Source organism: Pelophylax lessonae (genome assembly GCF_965119305.1).
Source record: "Pelophylax lessonae genome assembly, chromosome: 1".
Lineage (NCBI taxonomy): Eukaryota > Metazoa > Chordata > Amphibia > Anura > Ranidae > Pelophylax > Pelophylax lessonae.
In genome coordinates, this window is record NC_138768.1 from 720,097,429 (window position 1) to 720,117,084 (window position 19,656).

A 19,656-nucleotide genomic window follows, 5' to 3' on the forward strand; every position below is an offset into this window, starting at 1 on the left:
TCTGGGGTAATTCTGTATGGGTATTCTGTGTAGACAATAACAACAACATTGTTGTTATAATCAATTGTAATTTCTTCTAGCAGAAACTGACAAAAGTACTTACCATGCCTGTTGATTTATTTTAAAATGACATTTTTATGACATGTAAAAACCCATATTTAGGTGAAAAGAAAAGTTATGTTTTTTAGAATTTTATATTGGTACTCCAGGGGCAATACAACATTTAAAAAAACAATTTATTAGAAAGCACTTTGTACAAGTGAAGACATTAAACCCACAAAACTATATTAAAGTCTTACAAAGAGATTTTTTTTTACGCTGAAATATAAGACAATCAACAATATATATTTTTACTTATATTTTGATGTATACATTGTATTTTCATGCACCTGAAAAGAACCATTGTCTTGTTTTTGGTGGCATCATAACTTCAGAACAACAAATCGTTTATCTAGTACAAAGCAAATTATTTCCAAAAGTAAAAAATGCAAAAAAAAAACCAAAGCAAAAAAACAATTAAGAGGAAACTTTTTAGGAAAAGGTTAGTAAGAAACAGGGGGGGGGGGGTAAATGTTTTATTTTATTTTTTACACAACCACATACACTGTAAATAAAAAGATACATTGTATCAGTTGGGAAGGATTCTGGAAAAAAAAAGGACAATGGGTGCTGAGAAGGGATATCACCGATTAACACTTGGTGCACTACAAACTACCATGTTATGTTCCAATGTTGCTAGACTTTTAGGGACCGATGCAAGCAGTGTGTGAATTCATCAATGTGGCAAAATCTTGTCTAAAACTTTGACTGTCTTTCTTTTGCCTATGATGATTACTACTTTGTTTTGAGCAAAACCTCAGTAAAATTCTTGTTAACAAATGTAAATGAGAGAAGATCAGAAATGTAAAAAAAAAAGTAAATGGATTACTTGACTAGAACCAGGTAATGTAGGTTCAAAAGCACCGATGTGTGGGAAGTCAAAATTCTGTTTAACTATTGGGACTCCATTTATAAAACATGTGTTGGTCCCCAAGGATCCCTTCCCTAAATATCCCAATATGCTGAAATTGGAAAAGATTTTTTGACATGAACTTCCCAATAAAAATTTGGCAGATGATCTGGTCTGAGGCCCAAAAGCATTCTAAATATATGAAATACAAAGAGAATATACAAAATCCTATTGTACTGTTTTTACACTGGATTTACTGCATCCCATATATCCCACAGTCAGGAACATTTGCTGGAGATGCAATTCGGCACTGGGATCATCATATTTTATTGTGAACCTGTCCTAGAATCACATATTTTTGGAAGGAAGCCAATACAGTACTTGGCTGTAAAAAATAGTCCACTATACCTTTGGATACTCTAACACACCACTTGGGTTTCCCCATTTGAGGCATTGAAAGGATGTTGGAAAGATTGATTTCGTATATATCCTAACTGCAACACACTGTCTGATAACTACTAAATAGAAACAGACAACCCCCCAACCCTTTACCGTATTTATTAAATAGAGTTAAGGAAGTAGTAATATTAATGTAACAGCTGCCAGCTAGATTGCACAAAACTTTGGATACATTTAATGCTGTATGGGAGTCTTGGGATACTAACCTAATTCAAACCATGCACTGACTTACCTCTGGTGTCACACTGGGAACCTTGCTTCTTCCCCTAAATTCCTGCCCGGTTTCTCCCTACCGGTTCCCTTCACTTCTTCCCATAAATCTTTCTTTAGGTTTTTATATTTAAAATTGGCAGCCAGTTTCTACCTTTAGCTTATTTTAAGCGTTGAGGTTTGAAAATTAAAGATATTTGATTGTTCGCCATGCAGAGCTGCTACAGATTCTGGCTGCTCCAGTTTTCATAAATTCCCCTCCCTGATTGGTTTATAGAAGAAAAACAGACAGACTGTTCTTTAACTGCTTCCCACCCGGCCACTGTACAGAAACAGTTGGGTGGGTAGCACTGTTCTGACTGGATGTATTCGTACCTCCTGTTAGAGTGTGTGGCCATGAAGCGGCGCAATCCTGTGATGGCTGTGTCCAATCACAGTCCTCACACAATGTAAACAGAGGCACGAGCCTCTGTGTCAGCTCTCCTCCTGAGCTCAGTGGGGGGGGGGGGGTAAGGGGGGAATCACTGCAGCCTGTCAGCCATATGTGTGTAGCGGACAATTTTACTTTTCAGCTACAAACAGATCACACAGACTGCAGCCTTCTGTCAACAGTGCACCAAGCACTGTCTGTCCCTGTCTGCCCCCAGTAGATATCAACATCTGTACTAGTGTCCCATTAACATCTGTCACAGTGTACAGTTAACAAAAACATCTGTCACGGTGTACCAGTGTCCCATCAACATTTGTAATGGTGTGCCATTGCGACATCAGCTCCTGTCAGTGTCACACATTGCAACATCTGTCAGTATCCTTAGTGGACTCTCAACATTTGACTGTGTCTGCCCATGGACAATTAACATCTGTCACAGTGTACAAATGCACAAAAACATCTGTCACAGTGTACAAATGCACAAAAACATCTGTCACAGTGTACAAGTGCACAAAACCATCTGTCACAGTGTTCCAGTGTCTCATCAACATCTGTAACAGGGTACCAGTGTTCCATCAACATCTGCAATAGTGTCCCACTGCAATATCTAATAGACCACAGATATCTCCATAAAGAGTAACTGTCACTTGCCAATTGCTGCCACAAGTGATGTTTACATTCCTTGTAACAGCAATATATGTGATTAAAAACATTTTTTTAAAGAAACAGCGTAAAAATGTAAAAAAAAAAAAAAAAAAAGAGATAGAAATAAAAAAAAATCTAAAGCACCCCGTCCCTATGTGCAAAGGCGAATGTATGCGATCGTAGCACACATGTGAGGTATTGCCGCAAACATCAGAGTGAGAGCAATTATTCTCATACAGTACCTCTTCTGTAACTCTAAACTGGTAACCTGTAAAGCTTATAAAGTGTCACCTATGGAGATTTCTAAATGCCGTACTTTGGAGCCATTCCACAAGCAATTTTAAAGCATGACATGTTTGATATCTATTTACTTGGCGAAACCTCATATTTTACCAAACATTTGAGTATTCTTTTGTATTTGTGTGCATTAGAATTTATTAAAGTGTTTTTTTACCAAAATAATTGCGTCTGCCCAAACAATTATTCAATTCAACTATTCATTTTTATCATAGCAAACAGGCCCTCGCACTACATAGGTTTGGAAGGTTTCAGCACAGACTGCGTGTGACCAGCTTTACATTTCTCATCATCTGTAGTGGTAGGTCTCAACTAAACAAATTCAAATTCAAACAAATTTATTAACATCTATGTATTGAGGCTCCTGATGTGAGAGCGGGGGGCTTCTGATCTGATAGGATATTCTATTTTAGACTGGGCTGCCACAACATTTTGCATATTCTCAAAGGGTAAGGTTAGTGATAGAAGGTTGAGAACCCCTGATATAGATGGGACAACTGCACATCAGTAATCCCCTAGTGACCAATGTCACCAAGGGTGAAAGGGGAAGAAAATCCCAAATTTTGGGTTATCACCAGAACAGGGAAAGCAGGGAAATCTTCCAACGGGGCACTTGTTCTAGTGACCCTGGGGGTAACCTGGAATTTCCCTCACTTCAAAGATATTTGATAAAAACTAACTAATTGTTACGTTCTGGTATTGGGGTTCAGATAACATTGAATAGAAGGGTAAATTAGAAAGCACTGGCTACATTTTCTCACAAGCATCGCACCATTCAGCTATAAGTAAATGATATATTCCAGGCAAAGCAGTATTAGTATTTGAATAGTTTTTTTTATTGTGTTATACTGTACATTCTTGTTAGTTAAAAATGAAGAAAATTTCCTTGGTTTGTTTGTGCCTATAGGTAAACCTATAATAAGGCTTACCTATGGATACTTTAAATATCTTCAAAACTTGCACTGTTTAGGAGATATTTACTATATATGCCGCCGATGACTTCATCGGCGCATGCACTCTGAAGGAACGCCATCCCGTGCTGTTTCTTCAGAGCCCTGTGCCATGACCAGCGGCTCCCGCGCTCTCTGTGTGTGACATCATCGCAGCTCTAGCCACCCACAGCGCCAGAGCCTGCGTACCCAGAAGAAACACTGGGGAAGATGTCTGCCATCTCAGCAGTGTGTGGGCAACGCTGGAAGGCTTCGTTCTAATGTAAGTATTTCATAATCAGCATACTAGCTCATTATGGCTTTGTCTTACAGGTTTTTTTTCTGTTTCCCCCATTTAACCACTTCCCGACCACCTGCCGCCTTTTTACTGTGGCAGGGTGACTCTCCTGCGCAAACCAACGTAGACCTACGTCGGCCGCGTGCAGGAAGCTAGGGGGAGAGCGCGCGCCACCGCCGCACTCCCGCCCTTATTTGGCAGCGGAAAGCCGATGCACAGGTCAGGCGGCTCCGATTGCCGCCTGACACCCGCGATCGTTCCCCGCTGAGAGAGAAGAACGGTCAGCTGTTGTAAACACAGCCAACTGTTCTTCTCCCAGAAATGATCACAGAGCTCATGTGATCCTTCTATATAGGATCACATGTTTCTATGGTTATTTCACAAGCCATGCCCCCCCACAGTTAGAATCACTCCACTAGGCTCACATTTAACCCATTGATCACCCATAGGGTTAACTCCTTCCCTGCCAGTGTTATAATTACAGTAACAGTGCATATTTTTAGCACTGATTACTCTAGTAATGTCACTGGTACCCCCAAAAGTGTCAAAAATGTCAGTCAGGGGTCCGATCTCTCCGCCGCAATGTCGCAGTCCCGCAAAAAATCGCAGATCGCCGCCATTACTAGTAAAAAAAACAAAACAATAAAAATGACATCAATCTTTCCCGTAGTTAGTAGACGCAATAACTTTTGCGGAAACCAATCAAAATACGCCTATTGTGATTTTTTTTTACCAAAAATATGTAGCAGAAAACAAATTAGCCTAAAATGATAAAACGTGATTTTTAATTTTTTTTTTTTTGAGAATGTTATATAGCAGAATGTGAAAAAAATGGATTTTTGTAAGAACTTACCGTAAAATCCTTTTCTCTTAAGCTCATTGACAGACGTAGTCTTCTTGATTCTCAAGAGCTGGGTTATGTTGTCTCCGCAGGAGTAGGACTAGGCAGAATGACAAAAACGTTCTGGCTCCACCCTAGGGGGCAGTCCCTGAGGGTATATCCTCCCTCTCTCTGCTACAGGGAATCAGTTCTGTTTAAAGCAGTACAGAGAATTTAACCCAACCCAACTCAATGATAGAGGGGCGGGTACTACGTCTGTCAATGAGCTTAAGAGAAAAGGATTTTACGGTAAGTTCTTACAAAAATCCATTTTTCTCTATCGCTCATTGACAGACGTAGTCTTCTTGATTCTCAAGAGCTGGGACATCCAGAAGCAGTGCCACAAATGAGGGGTGGGATTGACAAAATCAAATCCAATCTAGTAGGCCCAACCGGTGCCAAACTAGAAGTTTTAAAGGCTCATTATAAACAAAGAATGAGGCTAAAGAAAAAATTTTCCAACGGAAAAAAACCCTCGAGGTAGACCACTGGTCTCCTCAAATTGCGGCCTGCAAAACCTTGCGGCCAAATGAGGCATCAGACGATGCCATTACATCAACTTTATAATGTTTAGAGAAGGTATGCACCGACGACCAGGTAGCCGCCTTGCACACCTGGACCACTGACGCCTGATGGCGAAAGGCCCATGACGCACTAAGTGCCCGAGTGGAGTGCGCCTTAACAGGGAACGGGGGCTCCCGACCCTTAATAGAATAAGCCTGCACTACCGTCTGTCTGATCCATCTAGAAATGGTCGCGGCAGATGCAGGCAACCCCTTTTTGGGTCCATCTGGGATCACAAAAAGTGAATCCGTCTTGCGAAACGAGTCTGTCGTTTTCAAGTATACCCTGATCGCCCGGACCACATCCAAGGAGTGCAAAGCAAATTCCCGAGGATGACTGGGCTTAGGACACAGGGAAGGTAATACAATTTCTTCATTCAGATGAAATTCTGAAACCACTTTTGGTAGGAAGGATGGATTCGGACGAAGAACCACCTTATCTCTATGAACCACCAGATATGGTGAACGACAAGATAATGCGGCCAGTTCTGACACCCTGCGTGCAGAAGTAATAGCCACCAAGAAGGCCACCTTCTGGGACAACGTGGGTAGAGGAATCTCCCTAATATCTTCAAAGGGAGGTTTCTGAAGAACCGACAACACTAAATTAAGATCCCAGGGGGGTAACGGCGCGTGCACTGGCGGAGCCAGATGTCGCACCCCCTGGATGAAATTCCGCACCAAGGAATGAGTAGCCAAAGGCTTCTGAAAGAAGATGGCTAATGCTGAGACCTGACCCTTGATAGTACTCAAGGCCAGTTTCTGCTCAACCCCTTGTTGCAGAAAAGCCAATATTCGACTAATCGAATAAGACCGAGGACGGAACCCCAAAGGTTCACACCATGCAATGTAGGACTTCCATGTGCGATGATAAATCTTTCTGGAAGTCGCTTTCCTTGCTTCAACTAGAGTAGGAATAACTGAAGCTGACAAACCTTTGTCCTTCAGCACCTGGGTCTCAATAGCCAGGCCGTTAAAGCCAGCGATCGTAAAGCAGGATGGAAGATCGGTCCCTGAGACAGTAGATCCTCTCTGAGAGGAAGTCTCCATGGGACGTCCGCCACCAGTCTGACCATGTCGGCGTACCAAGCTCGACGAGGCCAGTCCGGAGCTACCAGGATTACTGGGATTCCTTCCTCCTCTACCCTGCGAAGAAGTCTTGGCAGTAACGCGAGAGGAGGGAAGGCATATATTAGCTGGTATTGCCCCCACGGGGCGATCAGTGCGTCTGCGGTTTCTGCTAGAGGATCGCGGGAGCGAGCCACGAATCTCTGAACTTTCCTGTTGAATCGTGATGCCAACAGATCCACATCCGGGGTGCCCCACCGTAGGCACAACTGGTGGAAAACGTCTGGATGGAGGGACCATTCCCCCTGATCCAGGGTCTGACGGCTGAGATAATCTGCCTGCCAATTCTCCACCCCCGGAATGAACACCGCAGAGATTGCTGGAACAAATCGTTCCGCCCAGCGAAGAATGCAAGCCACTTCTTTGGCCGCTCGGACACTCTTGGTGCCCCCCTGATGATTGACATAAGCCACGGCCGTGGCATTGTCCGACTGGATCCGAACCGGGCTGCCCTGAAGCTGCTCGGTCCAGTGAATCAGACAAAGTCTGATCGCTCTCAGTTCCAATACATTTATCGGTAATCTGGATTCTTCCGGGGACCAAAGTCCCTGGACAGATAACTGACCAAGAATTCCTCCCCATCCGGATAGACTGGCATCCGTGGTCACTATCGTCCAATATATTGGCAGAAATGACTTTCCCTGGCTGAGCATTGGAGACCGAAGCCACCAAACCAGAGACTCTCTGGTCTGTTTGCTCAATCGTATCTGATTGTCCAGGGATTCCGGATTCCGATTCCATCTGAGAAGAATCTCTTGCTGAAGAATTCGGGTATGGGACTGGGCAAATGGGACTGCTTCGAATGAAGCCACCATCAACCCCAGAACCCTCATGCAAGTCCGAAGGGAAGACCAGCTGTTGGACAGTAACAACTGGACTGCTGATTGAATCTTTCGGAGTTTCCCTACCGGAAGGAAAACTCTTGTCCTGACTGTGTCTAGAATTAGACCCAGATATTCGAGCCTCTGGGTGGGAACCAGAAATGACTTTTGCTGGTTCACCAGCCACCCGAATTCCTGTAAAGAAATCATAGTAATTTCTATGTTTTGTAGCAAGGTCTGAGGAGACTCTGCATGAAGCAGAAGATCGTCTAGGTAACCTAGAATCGATATACCTCTTTGGCGCAGAAGTGCCAACATTGGGGCCAACACCTTTGTGAAGACCCGCGGAGCCGTGGCGAGACCGAAAGGTAACGCCACAAACTGATAGTGGTTCTCCTCTACGGAAAAGCGTAGAAAACGCTGATGTCCTGCGAAAATGGGAATGTGAAGATAGGCGTCCTTGATGTCTATGGACGCTAGGACATCCCCTGGATGCAGGAAGGCTGCTACCGTGCGAATGGACTCCATTCTGAATCTTCTTATGTTGACGAAAGAATTGAGTGCTCTTAAGTCCAGAATTGGACGCACTTTGCCCTCTTTCCTGGGTATTGTAAACAGGTTTGAATAAAACCCTTGAAACCGTTCTGTCCAAGGAACGCGGACTACCACTCCTTGTTGTAGTAGATCTGTGACTGCTCTCCGCAGATCTTCTAGACGATCCGGAGATAGTTGGATATTGGAAGGGAAGAATCGCGCCGGTGGGAGAGATCGAAACTCGATCTTGTACCCTGACTTTATGACTTCGCAAACCCATTTGTCCGGGATTCTGGAAAGCCATGGATCCGGGAACCGGCGAAGACGTCCCCCCACCCCAGTCATGGGTGGGGGCGCACCTTCAGGCTTTGGATGGTTTATCTTCAGGTCTGGAGGGGGCGGGCTTTTGCTTGCCCGACCAACGACCCCTGACGCCTCCTGCAGAAGCTTTGGAGGACTTAGTTTTTTCACCCGCTGGACGAAAAAACCTCTTGTGAGCAGAAAAAGAAGGCCCTCGTCTTTGACAAGTTCCTCTACCTTTAAAATTTTGCGGTAAAAAGGTGCTTTTTCCACCGGTGAGATCCTTAATGATCTCATCTAAGTTGGCTCCAAATAGACGCTCTCCTGAAAAGGGGATATTAGCCAATGCTTTTTTGGAACCTTGGTCGGCTATCCAACCTTTTAGCCACAGTGTACGCCTGAGAACCACTGCTGAGACTGATGCTCGCGCCATTAATGGAGTGGCGTCTAACGCCGCATCACATACAAACTGTAACCCCTGTATCATTTGTTCCAACAAATCTGATACCGCCTGAGGGACTTCTTCTAAGTCCCGGCGTAACCACTTGGTCCATTCAGTTACAGCCTGCGAAACCAGACCAATAGCAATTATTGGCCTGAAAGCTGATCCAATCAAGGAAAACATGGTGCGAGACATAGCTTCTATCTTGCGATCCACTGGATCTTTAAAAGACGGAGCGTCTTCTAAAGGAATAACCGTGGCTTTATTCAATCTAGCAATAGGTGAATCCACCACAGGTGGTTCTGTCCATTTCTTAATAAGGGTTTCCTCAAACGGATACCGCCTGTCAATGCGTTTGGAAATATTAAAAGTGCGTTTTGGCAGACGCCATTCTTCATCGATTGGATTGCCAAAACATTTGGGCAATGGAAAAACCTTTGCCACTTTGATGCGCTTTTTAGTCCCAAAAGGGATCTCAGTTTCAGCTATTTCTGATGGAATACCCTGTAACCTTAAAGTCTCTTGAACAGATACAATGAGTGCGTTTACCAACGCTTCCTCTCGGGCTATGGCAGATGCCGAAACATCCTCCTCACTGTCTGAAGAGACAGGACCCGAGACACCAATACCAGATGAAGTACCTGCAACTGCAGAAATAGGCTCAGAGTCTGAATCCGAGGTTTCAGATAATAAGGGGTTAGGCGGGGGTCGCTTTCTTGCGCCCTGTCCCTGACAAGCCACTTCCACCCGGGACACAAAAGTTTCCATAATAGCTGACAAAGATTCAATTGTCAATGGGGTGCTGGAGGATCCCGCAGACCCCTCGAGGGGATCCGGAGGAGATACATGAGTGGCAGGGTCCATGTTAATACAGGACACTTTTGCCAGCAATAAACAAAAAAAACTTTTTCTTTTTTTTTTTTTTTTTGTGTGTCTCCCCCTAGCGCAATAGCGCCCCTCAGAGTACCTGCTTCTCGATCCCAGAGAGAGAGAGAGGGACCCCCAAGGCTCACCAACCGATGCAGTGCAGTTTCCAACAAACTGCAGCCAGCGTCTGTCTTCACAGACTGGAAGGAGCTGTTTGCTTTTTCCCGGGCAGGAGGCGTGGCTCCGCCCCCTGTGTACGCCTTCCGGCGTTCCCAGCCCTCCACGAGGAAGCTGGGCTCACAAAACATGGCCGCCCCCATAGAAGAGACATAAGACTCCAAAAACATGGCGGCCGGCGTGACCTGAGGACATATATGCATTCGGTCTACGGCAAAATGGCGGCGGACCGCCGATATCGTCTTCCCAGCACATCCACCTGCACTCTGCTGAGAGGTGACATATGGATCTACAGAGATACACTGCACATAAGGTAGGATTATACCTCCTATGTCTGCTGTAATGTTACAGTCTGCTGGGTAGAGTGTTAGCTCTTGAACCAAGTCCACTTCCCACAAACACATGCTGTATTACAAAGGGGACTTGTAAGTATCAGATATATACTGACCATATATGGAGGGGCCCATAATATATACTGCCTCATAAATGAGGAAAAAAGGGAACGTTTACTCACCATACCGAACCGACAGGCACCCTCTCTTCACAATACCCTCTCCACCGGGGTGGGGGTTTGTGGACGCCTCGACTCTCTGGTCCTGGCTTCCAAGCGAGCTTTTAACTCGCAAAGTCAGTCCCTTTACTGGGACTCCGTCGCGGCCGACTCAGCGCACTGGTCTGCACGCGCTTTTAGGCAGAAACCGGGGTGACCACTGGATCTCAACATCCAGCCCGTCGCCCGGCCCCGCATACTTACTTGAATATGTCGCGGCCGACCAAGCGCAATGCCATGGTCTGCACGCGCTCGTAGGCCGGCTGGGGTGACCACAAGTGTCGCCCAGTCCGGCATCTTTGCTTGAAGATCTCACAGGAAAAAAACACTGGAGAAAACTACCTAAAAAATGTCTTTTTCTTAAAGAAAAAAAGTCTTGCCAGGACCAAAAGATCCCAGCAAGGAACTTAGGTCCTTACTCCTGACTAGACAGAAAAAAACTGATTCCCTGTAGCAGAGAGAGGGAGGATATACCCTCAGGGACTGCCCCCTAGGGTGGAGCCAGAACGTTTTTGTCATTCTGCCTAGTCCTACTCCTGCGGAGACAACATAACCCAGCTCTTGAGAATCAAGAAGACTACGTCTGTCAATGAGCGATAGAGAAATATTGTTTTTTTTTTTTCAAAATTGTCACTCTTTTTTTGTTTATAGCGCAAAAAAATAGAAAGCGCACAGGTGATCAAAAACCATCAAAAGAAAGCTCTATTTGTGGGAAAAAATTATATAAATTTTATTTGGGTACAGCGTCGCACGACCGCGCAATTGTCTTAAAATAATGCAGTGCCGAATCGCAAAATAGGGCCTGGTCATTACGGGGGCAACTCCTTCCGGTCTTAAAGTGGTTAAGATTGCAATATTCTGTCATCAAGGGTCTCTCACAAAACACAACCCACATTATATGCCTTACTATAAATTCAATAGAATAAAAAAAAGAAGTTTTGGGACTTTAAATGAAAGACATGACTATAAATTCAAAGGTACGTTTTCCCTTACAGTTTCTTATCCTAAGGCACAGGCTAAATCAGGGCATTTCATTGTTTCTTTTTGGATTTATCACCCACTTCAGCTTTAGAAATGTATCTAGCTTTATACTTATTAGGTAATCATGCTGCATGGCCAGGCCAATATTCAATCAGTGAACTGGTAATATTGCCCAGCAACTGTTCAGTCTTAACAAACAGGCCATTTTGTGTCTAGTCCAAATTGCTGACAGCAAGTGGAAATGTCTGAAAAATACACTTGAGCAGTCTTGAAAGACTGTAAATCTATGCAGTAGAAGTTATCCTTTAAATGATTCTTTCCTGTTTCAGTTAATAGCCACACTCCCCAGTATAAGTTTATCATTTAGATGAAAGTTAAATCCATGTGGAAATTGCTCCTTGCTGTGAGAATGGTAATTAGCCACTTCTCTACTGGAGCAATTTTTTCATTTTTTGGCACATTTGTTTGCTAGAAAGTGGTAATAAATCCAAAAGCAAAAATGTTTTATATTACAGTTTACCAATTCTTAGATATGGTGGCTGCATTCAATTTCCTTTTTAGGCTTTCTTGTCTTTATTTTTATGTAGTGATCTGGCCAGTAAGTCTGTTTGTTTTTTTTGGTACAATAAATGTTTATTGAAGATTTTAAAAGAGTACATAACAAAAGAAAACACCCACACAGGGGCTAATACTGGTTATACGTAGACCTGCTACAACTGAACAATAAACAACATTTCAGCAATTTGAGTACACGGCCTCACGGCGCATGCCATAGGCCTGTAATACTGACTGAGCCAAGTCTGTTGTTTTTCCACCTGAAAAAGCAAGCATGCAGATGTAGCAGTTAGTGCCGGTTCACACTTGTGCGATGCGGGAAGGCTGCGAATTCGCAGCCTGTTCCCGCATCGCAAACGCACATCTGGCAGTTCACAGTGCCATATGCGATACGCAGGGGGTGTCAATGAAATGTTAATGACACCCCCAGTTTGATCGCATATCGCAGTGCGATCTGACAGGCACAGGATCAGATCGCACAAGTGTGAACCACTGTGCGATCCGATCCTGATGCGGCTGGAAAAAAGGGTCCTGTGCGTCTTTTGTGCAGGTGCAGTGTGAATTCAGCCATACAAAGTTTATGGCTGAATTTGCACCGCACATCCAATCGCATGTAATGAAGGAGCAGTGCGCTCCGCTATTACATGCGATCGCCGCACTCGCAAGAGTGTGAACCGGCACTTAGAGAGTTGAGACAAACCATTTAAAACTGACAGGGGTGCGCACAATAATCAGCTTTTATTTATGTAAAATCCAAAAGGAACAAAACTGTTTGCTGTAACCACTTATAACGTTTAAGCTAGAGTTTGCCTTTAGTTTGTTAGTGTATCTAAGGCTGGCCATTACTAACTTTTTTTTAATCAGCCAGCAGGCTGATCAAAAAAAAAAAAAAGGTTGGATTACTGCAAGCAACCTGGACGAAGGTGGATGAAGAAATCCTTCCTGCTGTTCTATTGAATACTGACAGCAGGTCCTCATTTTCCATTATTGCTTTTAGACAGAAGTTGATCATTAAATAAATGGATCGGGATTTGGCCGTTTTAGCAGGATTTCTTCCTGTCTTCTTCCATCTATGGCCAGCTTTAATTTGCTAGTACATCTAAACCTCTCCTACCCCAGATTACCAATACCGCTGTCCAAAGGCATCTCTGTTGCTCCTTCATCCAGCGTGGAGGCACTCTAATATAGTGTGTTACTGGCAACATTGGCAGGTGAAAACAGAGTAAAAATACCAAAAAAAAGAAAACGAATGCAGCCTCAAAATCTAGGGATTAGTAAGCTGCAATATGTAAAATTTTTGTTTTTCGGGGTTTAGACTGCTTTAAAACACAAAAAAAAAAATGTATATTTTCTGAAATTAGAGGCCCTGTAAAAGTGGGTGCTCGTTGCAATTTGTTATGTTTTTGATTGATATTTGCGCAGCTGTTTATCAAGTCTACATTTGGAGGAAACCATACACCCAAATGAATTTTAGTTCACACAAACACAATATAATGTACATTTTGTTTTTGTTGTATTTTTGTAAAAAATAAAAAATGGGGTTGCACTAAGTAAACAGATACCAAGCATGTCAAGCCTTAAAATTACACATCTGTGAAAAGGGGAAGAACTATGGTACTAACAAGCCCCCTACATGATAGCATTGGCAGGTGACAGGTTTTCTTTAAGGAGACAATAAGGCACTCTGTGACAGCAGATCAAGCGTAAGACTATGCTTATTTAGCTGTTTCATCGGCATTTCAGCTGCAAATCTGATAGATTCAAACCCGGAAATGCTCAGAGCTGAGCACTTCGAGGTTCACTGATTGCAGAGCAGATTGAGAAATAAATGCAGATGTGAGCTGTTGTTTAAGTCCTTGACCACTAGGATGTTTCATAAACGTACCTTGACACAAGTGGTTATTCTTGAATCTTGAGTTTGGAATATGCAATTCTGTGTGTTCCTAGTTCTCAGAGCGGGTGTCAAATTAACGCTTACTTTAGTCTGGCCAGCTAAGCGTCAAAAAACTTTAGTCTCAAAAGGGTTAGTGCTAAATGCATGAAAAATACTGATAACAATATCAGAACACAATAGAACAGCAGGGGAGATCGCTGTACTAACGTCGGATAGTTAAGTGGGGTACACACTAGTAGAAAATCTGCCAAAAATTCCCGTCCGAGGTAAAATCGTACGATTTTTGGCTAGTGTGTACACAACTTTCAGCAGCCGATGCCAACATTTTCAACGAAAAAAAAACGGAGGGACAAACACCAAAATTTTTATCGTCCGTCCCCAGCACGACCAATTTTCGTTTAATGTGTATGCAGTACGTCCGTGAAAAATCAGATACGAAAGACCGCGCATGATCTGAAGTTGCTGACGACCCGGAAGTCTAGGAACAAATGTCCCAAGAAAAGAACAATCTGAGAAATTTCGTGAACATTATGCACTGTCAACTAAAAACGGTAATGAAGGCTGAGCAAGAGAGAGAAAAATCAGAGGATATTTCGTCAAATTTTCATCAAGTGTGTACGAGCCTTTAGTACAGTGGCTCCTCCTGAGCTGCCAGTTTTTTTTTTCATTTAGCCCTTCTAGGTTGAAAAAAAAAAAAAAAGACAACTAGTGTGTACGAGGTGTTAAGAGTTTGTTTTTAAGCTAATTTACTGTTAAGAATATGTAAATACAGTACATGTATATGTTCATAGCCTGGTTTATCCCTCTAGGAAATGTCTATGGCATGAAGGGGTAAGTTCACTCAATAGTGATTTACAGTTTGTGAAGTATAAAGTATCACTAAAGGCCAAACTTTATTTTTGTTTTCAAGAGAGTGGAAATGGATTAGAACATCTATTAGGTTTTTATTTCTGTCTGGGCCCCATTAGGCACATTCACGCTCTCTATTTGTCTTGTTTTCCGTTATCATTGAAAGTGAAAATATAAGAAAATCACAATTTTTGGGTAGTCCCATGAAGAGTAATAGAGGGGAAATCTTAAAATGGGGACACAAGTTCTGGTGCCCTGGAGGGGGTCTGGAGATTCCCCTAATTTGTAGGGATTTCTTGTCACTTCCAGTTTTGGCTAAGGAACAGCAGGTAAAGGTAAATCTCCCCAATGGGACACAGATGGCAAAAAAACCTGACAGAGATTATAAACCTGACTCACTCTATCCCAAATTTATAAAAAAAGCTTTTGCCTATAGTTCTACTTTAAGACACTTGACGATCCATAGTCTGGCTACTGGTTTACTTTGACATTCTACTGTTATTGTTGCAGATCTATGCTCCTTGATTAGTGGTAATATCTTCCTACTCTAAGAAAGCAAGAATGCACAGCAGCCAACACATTTTACCTTATGCACGCAGACCATGCAGACTAGGAATAAGATTTCATTTACCTCAGTAGACACACGAGGGGGGCTCTCTTGCATATAATCCAATAGTTTTTTAGGAGGCTGGTGGCAGACATAGAACAAAAACGCAGAGGTGAAATGGATAATCATGATAGTAGACAGTTATAAATGTGATGGAGAATAGTGATGGAGTTATTTTTGTCCAGAAAACTGATTTCAAAAGTGAAAAAAACAAACTAGTGAAATGAGAAAAAGCCAATAGAGAGGTTAGTAAGCATCTGTAAAATGGCTCCATGCAATACACACAAAACAATAAGCACACGGCTACACACTAAATCTACAAAAGTATTTTCCACTGAACTGGCCTAATAGCTTCAAATAAAGAAAGCACACTAACAACTCACACACAAGAAAGACATGCAGGTCCAGCACACAAAAAAACACCCTATTTTGCACCATTTGTTCCTGTGCACCTCTATAGTATAAAATGATGAACTGCATAATTACTTATTAGATGTTGCGTTTATCTTTGGAAGACATCCACACCTTGTTAAGATGTCGTTTTAGCACAATGGGCATTGTGGCTCTTCAGGGTTGGAGATCGCACTGGACTGACTTGATCAGTCACTGTTTGTAGGAAGGTGATGATTTGGGTGGGAAGGAATAGATCCCTTCCAAAGGTTTGTGCCCAACTTGAAAGGAGGTGGTAGTGAGCCCTATCGGAGCCTGGACTGCTGCCCTTATGGTATGGCCTTGCAGTTGATTACGCATGTAGCCTTGGAAAGTAGATAGAAAGGAGTGCCCGGTATCCACCGTATATGAGTTTAAAGCCATTTATTGAAGATAGCAACAAGTAAAGTTAAGCCGACGTGTGTCGGAGAAACAGTGTCTCTTCCTTCTCAAGGGCTGTTGCTGCATGCTAATGGATGGGGGAAGGATCCCAATCGGGTGTGCCTGTGTCTGCCGCACAGGGATTAGACAGATGGGGGTGTCTGCAGGCTTTCCAACACAATAGGCATTGGTAAGGGAAACATACCTATCAGTGGGCAAGCACCTATAGTTAAACTTTCCTGGATGGCACTGTAGCAGAACTGTAATCTATGGAGCTGCTGTAAGAAGTGGCCTAATTTCCAATGCTATATGAAAAGCGTTCTGACGGTGTCCGAATAAGAATGCTGCTCTCTCTTACAGACAGGAAATCTCTACAGTAGGTGGCTGCAAATTTCAGCAAAATCCCCAATAACATTCAGATCAAGACATTCATCAATGTACATTTTATCGACTATATCTTGAGAATCTACTGACATATGTGATGTGTTTGAGCTTTCTAAATATAGAATATAGAAAATTATCGTATAACATGCCACTGATTTTTGAATAATAAGAACTTTCAAGTAAATTTGACACAAACCAGAGCAATGAAGAGTGAGGTAGAAAAACACGAAAGCAGAGATTACCTTCACCGAAAACTACACAGCAAATGATCAGTAGATCCAGATTAATAAACAGATTAAATGACAGGAATGTCTGACAGGTATATCCAAATTAGTAATATACACCTGTCTACATTTATATTTTTAATCTATGTTGTTAGAAAACACCACCATAAGTCAAATGGTGTTAATCATTTCATCGACATTCCACAATGTTGCTCTAGTGTATACTGTACATAAGAATGGGCAGTGAATAAACCTTTATGTTTAGCTTATTTAAAAATGCTCAGTGATAGTTCTGTAAGGGAGTACATGATTCTATAAGGCAACATAAATGATTACTTTAACCACTTTACCACCGGAGGATTTTGCTGTCTTACGTCCAGGCCACTTTTTGCGTTTCGGCGCTGTGCGAATTTAACTGACAATTGCGCGGTCGTGCGACGCCGTACCCAAACAAAATTTACGTCCTTTTTTTCCCACAAACAGAGCTTTCTTTTGGTGGTATTTGATCACCTGTGTGATTTTTACTTTTTGCGCTATAAACAAAAAAATGCGTTTATTTTGAAAAAATAACAATATTTTTCAAATTTTTTTATATGAAATTCCCCCCCAAAAAAATGTAAAAATCTAATTTTTTTTAAAATTTTTGGCCAATTTGTTTTCTGCTACCTATGTTTGGTAAAAAAAATCACGATAAGCGTATTTTGATTGGTTTGCGCAAAAGTTATTGCGTTTACTAACTAAGGGAAAGATTTATGTCATTTTTGGTGTGTTTTTTTTTTTAACGAGTAATGGCGGCAATCTGCGATTTTTTTGCGGGACTGCAACATTACGGCGGACAGATCGGACCCTTGACTGACATTTTTGACACTTTTGGGGGTACCAGTGACATTACTACAGTAATCAGTGCTATGCATATGCTCTGTTACTGTAAAAATGACACTGGCAGGGAAGGGGTTAATTTTATTGGAGAGGGAGGGGTTAATGTATGCCTGGTGCTTACTAACGTGTGGGGGGGGAGGTGACTGAGTGACACAAGGACAGATTGGATGTTCAGCTATGCTGAACACTCCGATCTGTCCCTGCCTGTCACTTAGGAGATCCGCCCGCTCTGTTTAAACAAGCGGGCGGATCTCCTCACTCGATTCCCCGACGATCGGGGAAGAGCGGCGGCGATCGCCGCTGCTCCTCCCCTGGCCCGACTCCCGCTGTGACTGAAAACAGCGGGAGCGCGCCTCCGGCGGCGCGCGGGCGCCGCCTACAGGGGGAGGAGTCCAGCGACGTAGGTCTACGTCGCTGGACGATAACGAGCCACATTGCTGCAGTAGCAGCAATGTGACTGGTGGGAAAGTGGTTAAAAACCAAGACCTGCTGTAGGTCAGGCAAACTCTGCCCTATCTGACTGGAAGATGGTCCATTGGAACCAAGGCCCAGAACATAAAATAATGTTCTGCAAGGTATATGTATCTACAATATGATTACTAGAGAAATAGACAAGAAATATCAATGAGAATAATGAGATTAGAGCAGGAGTTGCACTTTGTTATGGGCATTGCTGGTCTGAGTGAAACAAACACTCAATATTCCTGGACTTGTGCCCCCTAAATTACAGAAACCGGGAACTCAGCACTGCTGAATCTTGCAGTTCCTGTCACATTATTTTAGCCATCTAAAGCTAGCAAACACTTTCTTTTCCATGTAGTATGCCTAACCATACAGCCAACCAAAACAGAATGAGAAGCTGTGTTCATTGAGACTTCACAGAACATCTGTAGAACCTGGTCACATACAAAAGAGTAACTGATTTCCAACACCGGCTAATGTTGTGTGTTTGAGAATATTGTAGGGAGCTGTACTCAAACCCTTCAGCTACAGCCCTGGTACTGAAGGAGTTTGCAAGAAAAAAAATCCTCTGCTTGTTCTAGCTTCTATATTTCATCGAAAAGCTACAGTTAATTATTTCACTTGGAGAAAATTCCTCCAAAATGATGTGCTTCTATACCGAAATCAGGGGTGCTGTTAAGCTCAGACACCAGAAGCACATGCCCAGAATCTCCTTCTCATTGCCCTGGGCTACACACTTTTTATGTGGTATTTTGTTCAACTGCTAGTGCTTTGCTTCACACATATCCTCACTAGGTCCTTCTGTGATGTGGGAGGCAAAATTTTAAGGTCACCCATGCTCCGCCCCAATGTCATGAAGGGGAGGGGCTTAGTTATTATACTTATTTTGAGTATATTCCCTTAAAGCATGTTATACAGCACAGTGCTTTGCTGTGTAATTTGGCCCCTTCTATCACCTAAAATACCTGGCTGATCCTGCCTGGCTATGTCCTCCCCTCTGTAAACTGACCACGGTATACCATGGCTGCTGAGCCCTGACACCGTGGTCAGTTTACGTGCCTCCATCATCCGCAGCCCTCCTGTCCTCCTCTGTCCTCTCTCCCCCCTCCCTCCCTGCCTGTCTGCCCCTGTGTCAGTGCCCACACCCCCTCCTCACCTGCTGCTGTAGTTTCATTTAAAGTTTCATATCCTGTCCACAGTCTGTTTAATAATCCTGTGTGCCCCTGTGTCTGTTTTTCATAAAAATAAGCCATTCTTTACAAGTATAGAGTGCCACTCGCTGCTCACGTGATCAGCCACCTCTCCTCCTCTCCTCTTCCCCTCCTCCTCCCCTCCCAACTGATATCAGTGAGGAATCCTTGGCCCCACCCACTGCAGGCAGCTGTCAGCCAGAGAGAGGAGAGAGCCGACGGGTCACATGAGCCGCGCTCGGCCCTCTGAAAACTGGTAAAGAACAGCTTATTTTTTTAAAACACAGACACACAGGCACACATGATTATTAAACAGAACAGACAGGATGGTATAAAGTGGCT

At 43.2% G+C, this 19,656-nt stretch overlaps 1 protein-coding gene across 1 annotated transcript in view; it reads right to left on the bottom strand.

The window, feature by feature from the left end:
* SORBS2 (sorbin and SH3 domain containing 2) overlaps positions 1-19,656 on the bottom strand; it is a 488,340-nt gene that overhangs the window by 68,992 nt on the left and 399,692 nt on the right. Inside the window, exon 15 of the mRNA XM_082244055.1 lies at positions 15,390-15,446. Within this exon, the coding sequence (XP_082100181.1) occupies positions 15,390-15,446 (57 nt within the window). The remainder of the gene's footprint in view (positions 1-15,389; positions 15,447-19,656) is intronic.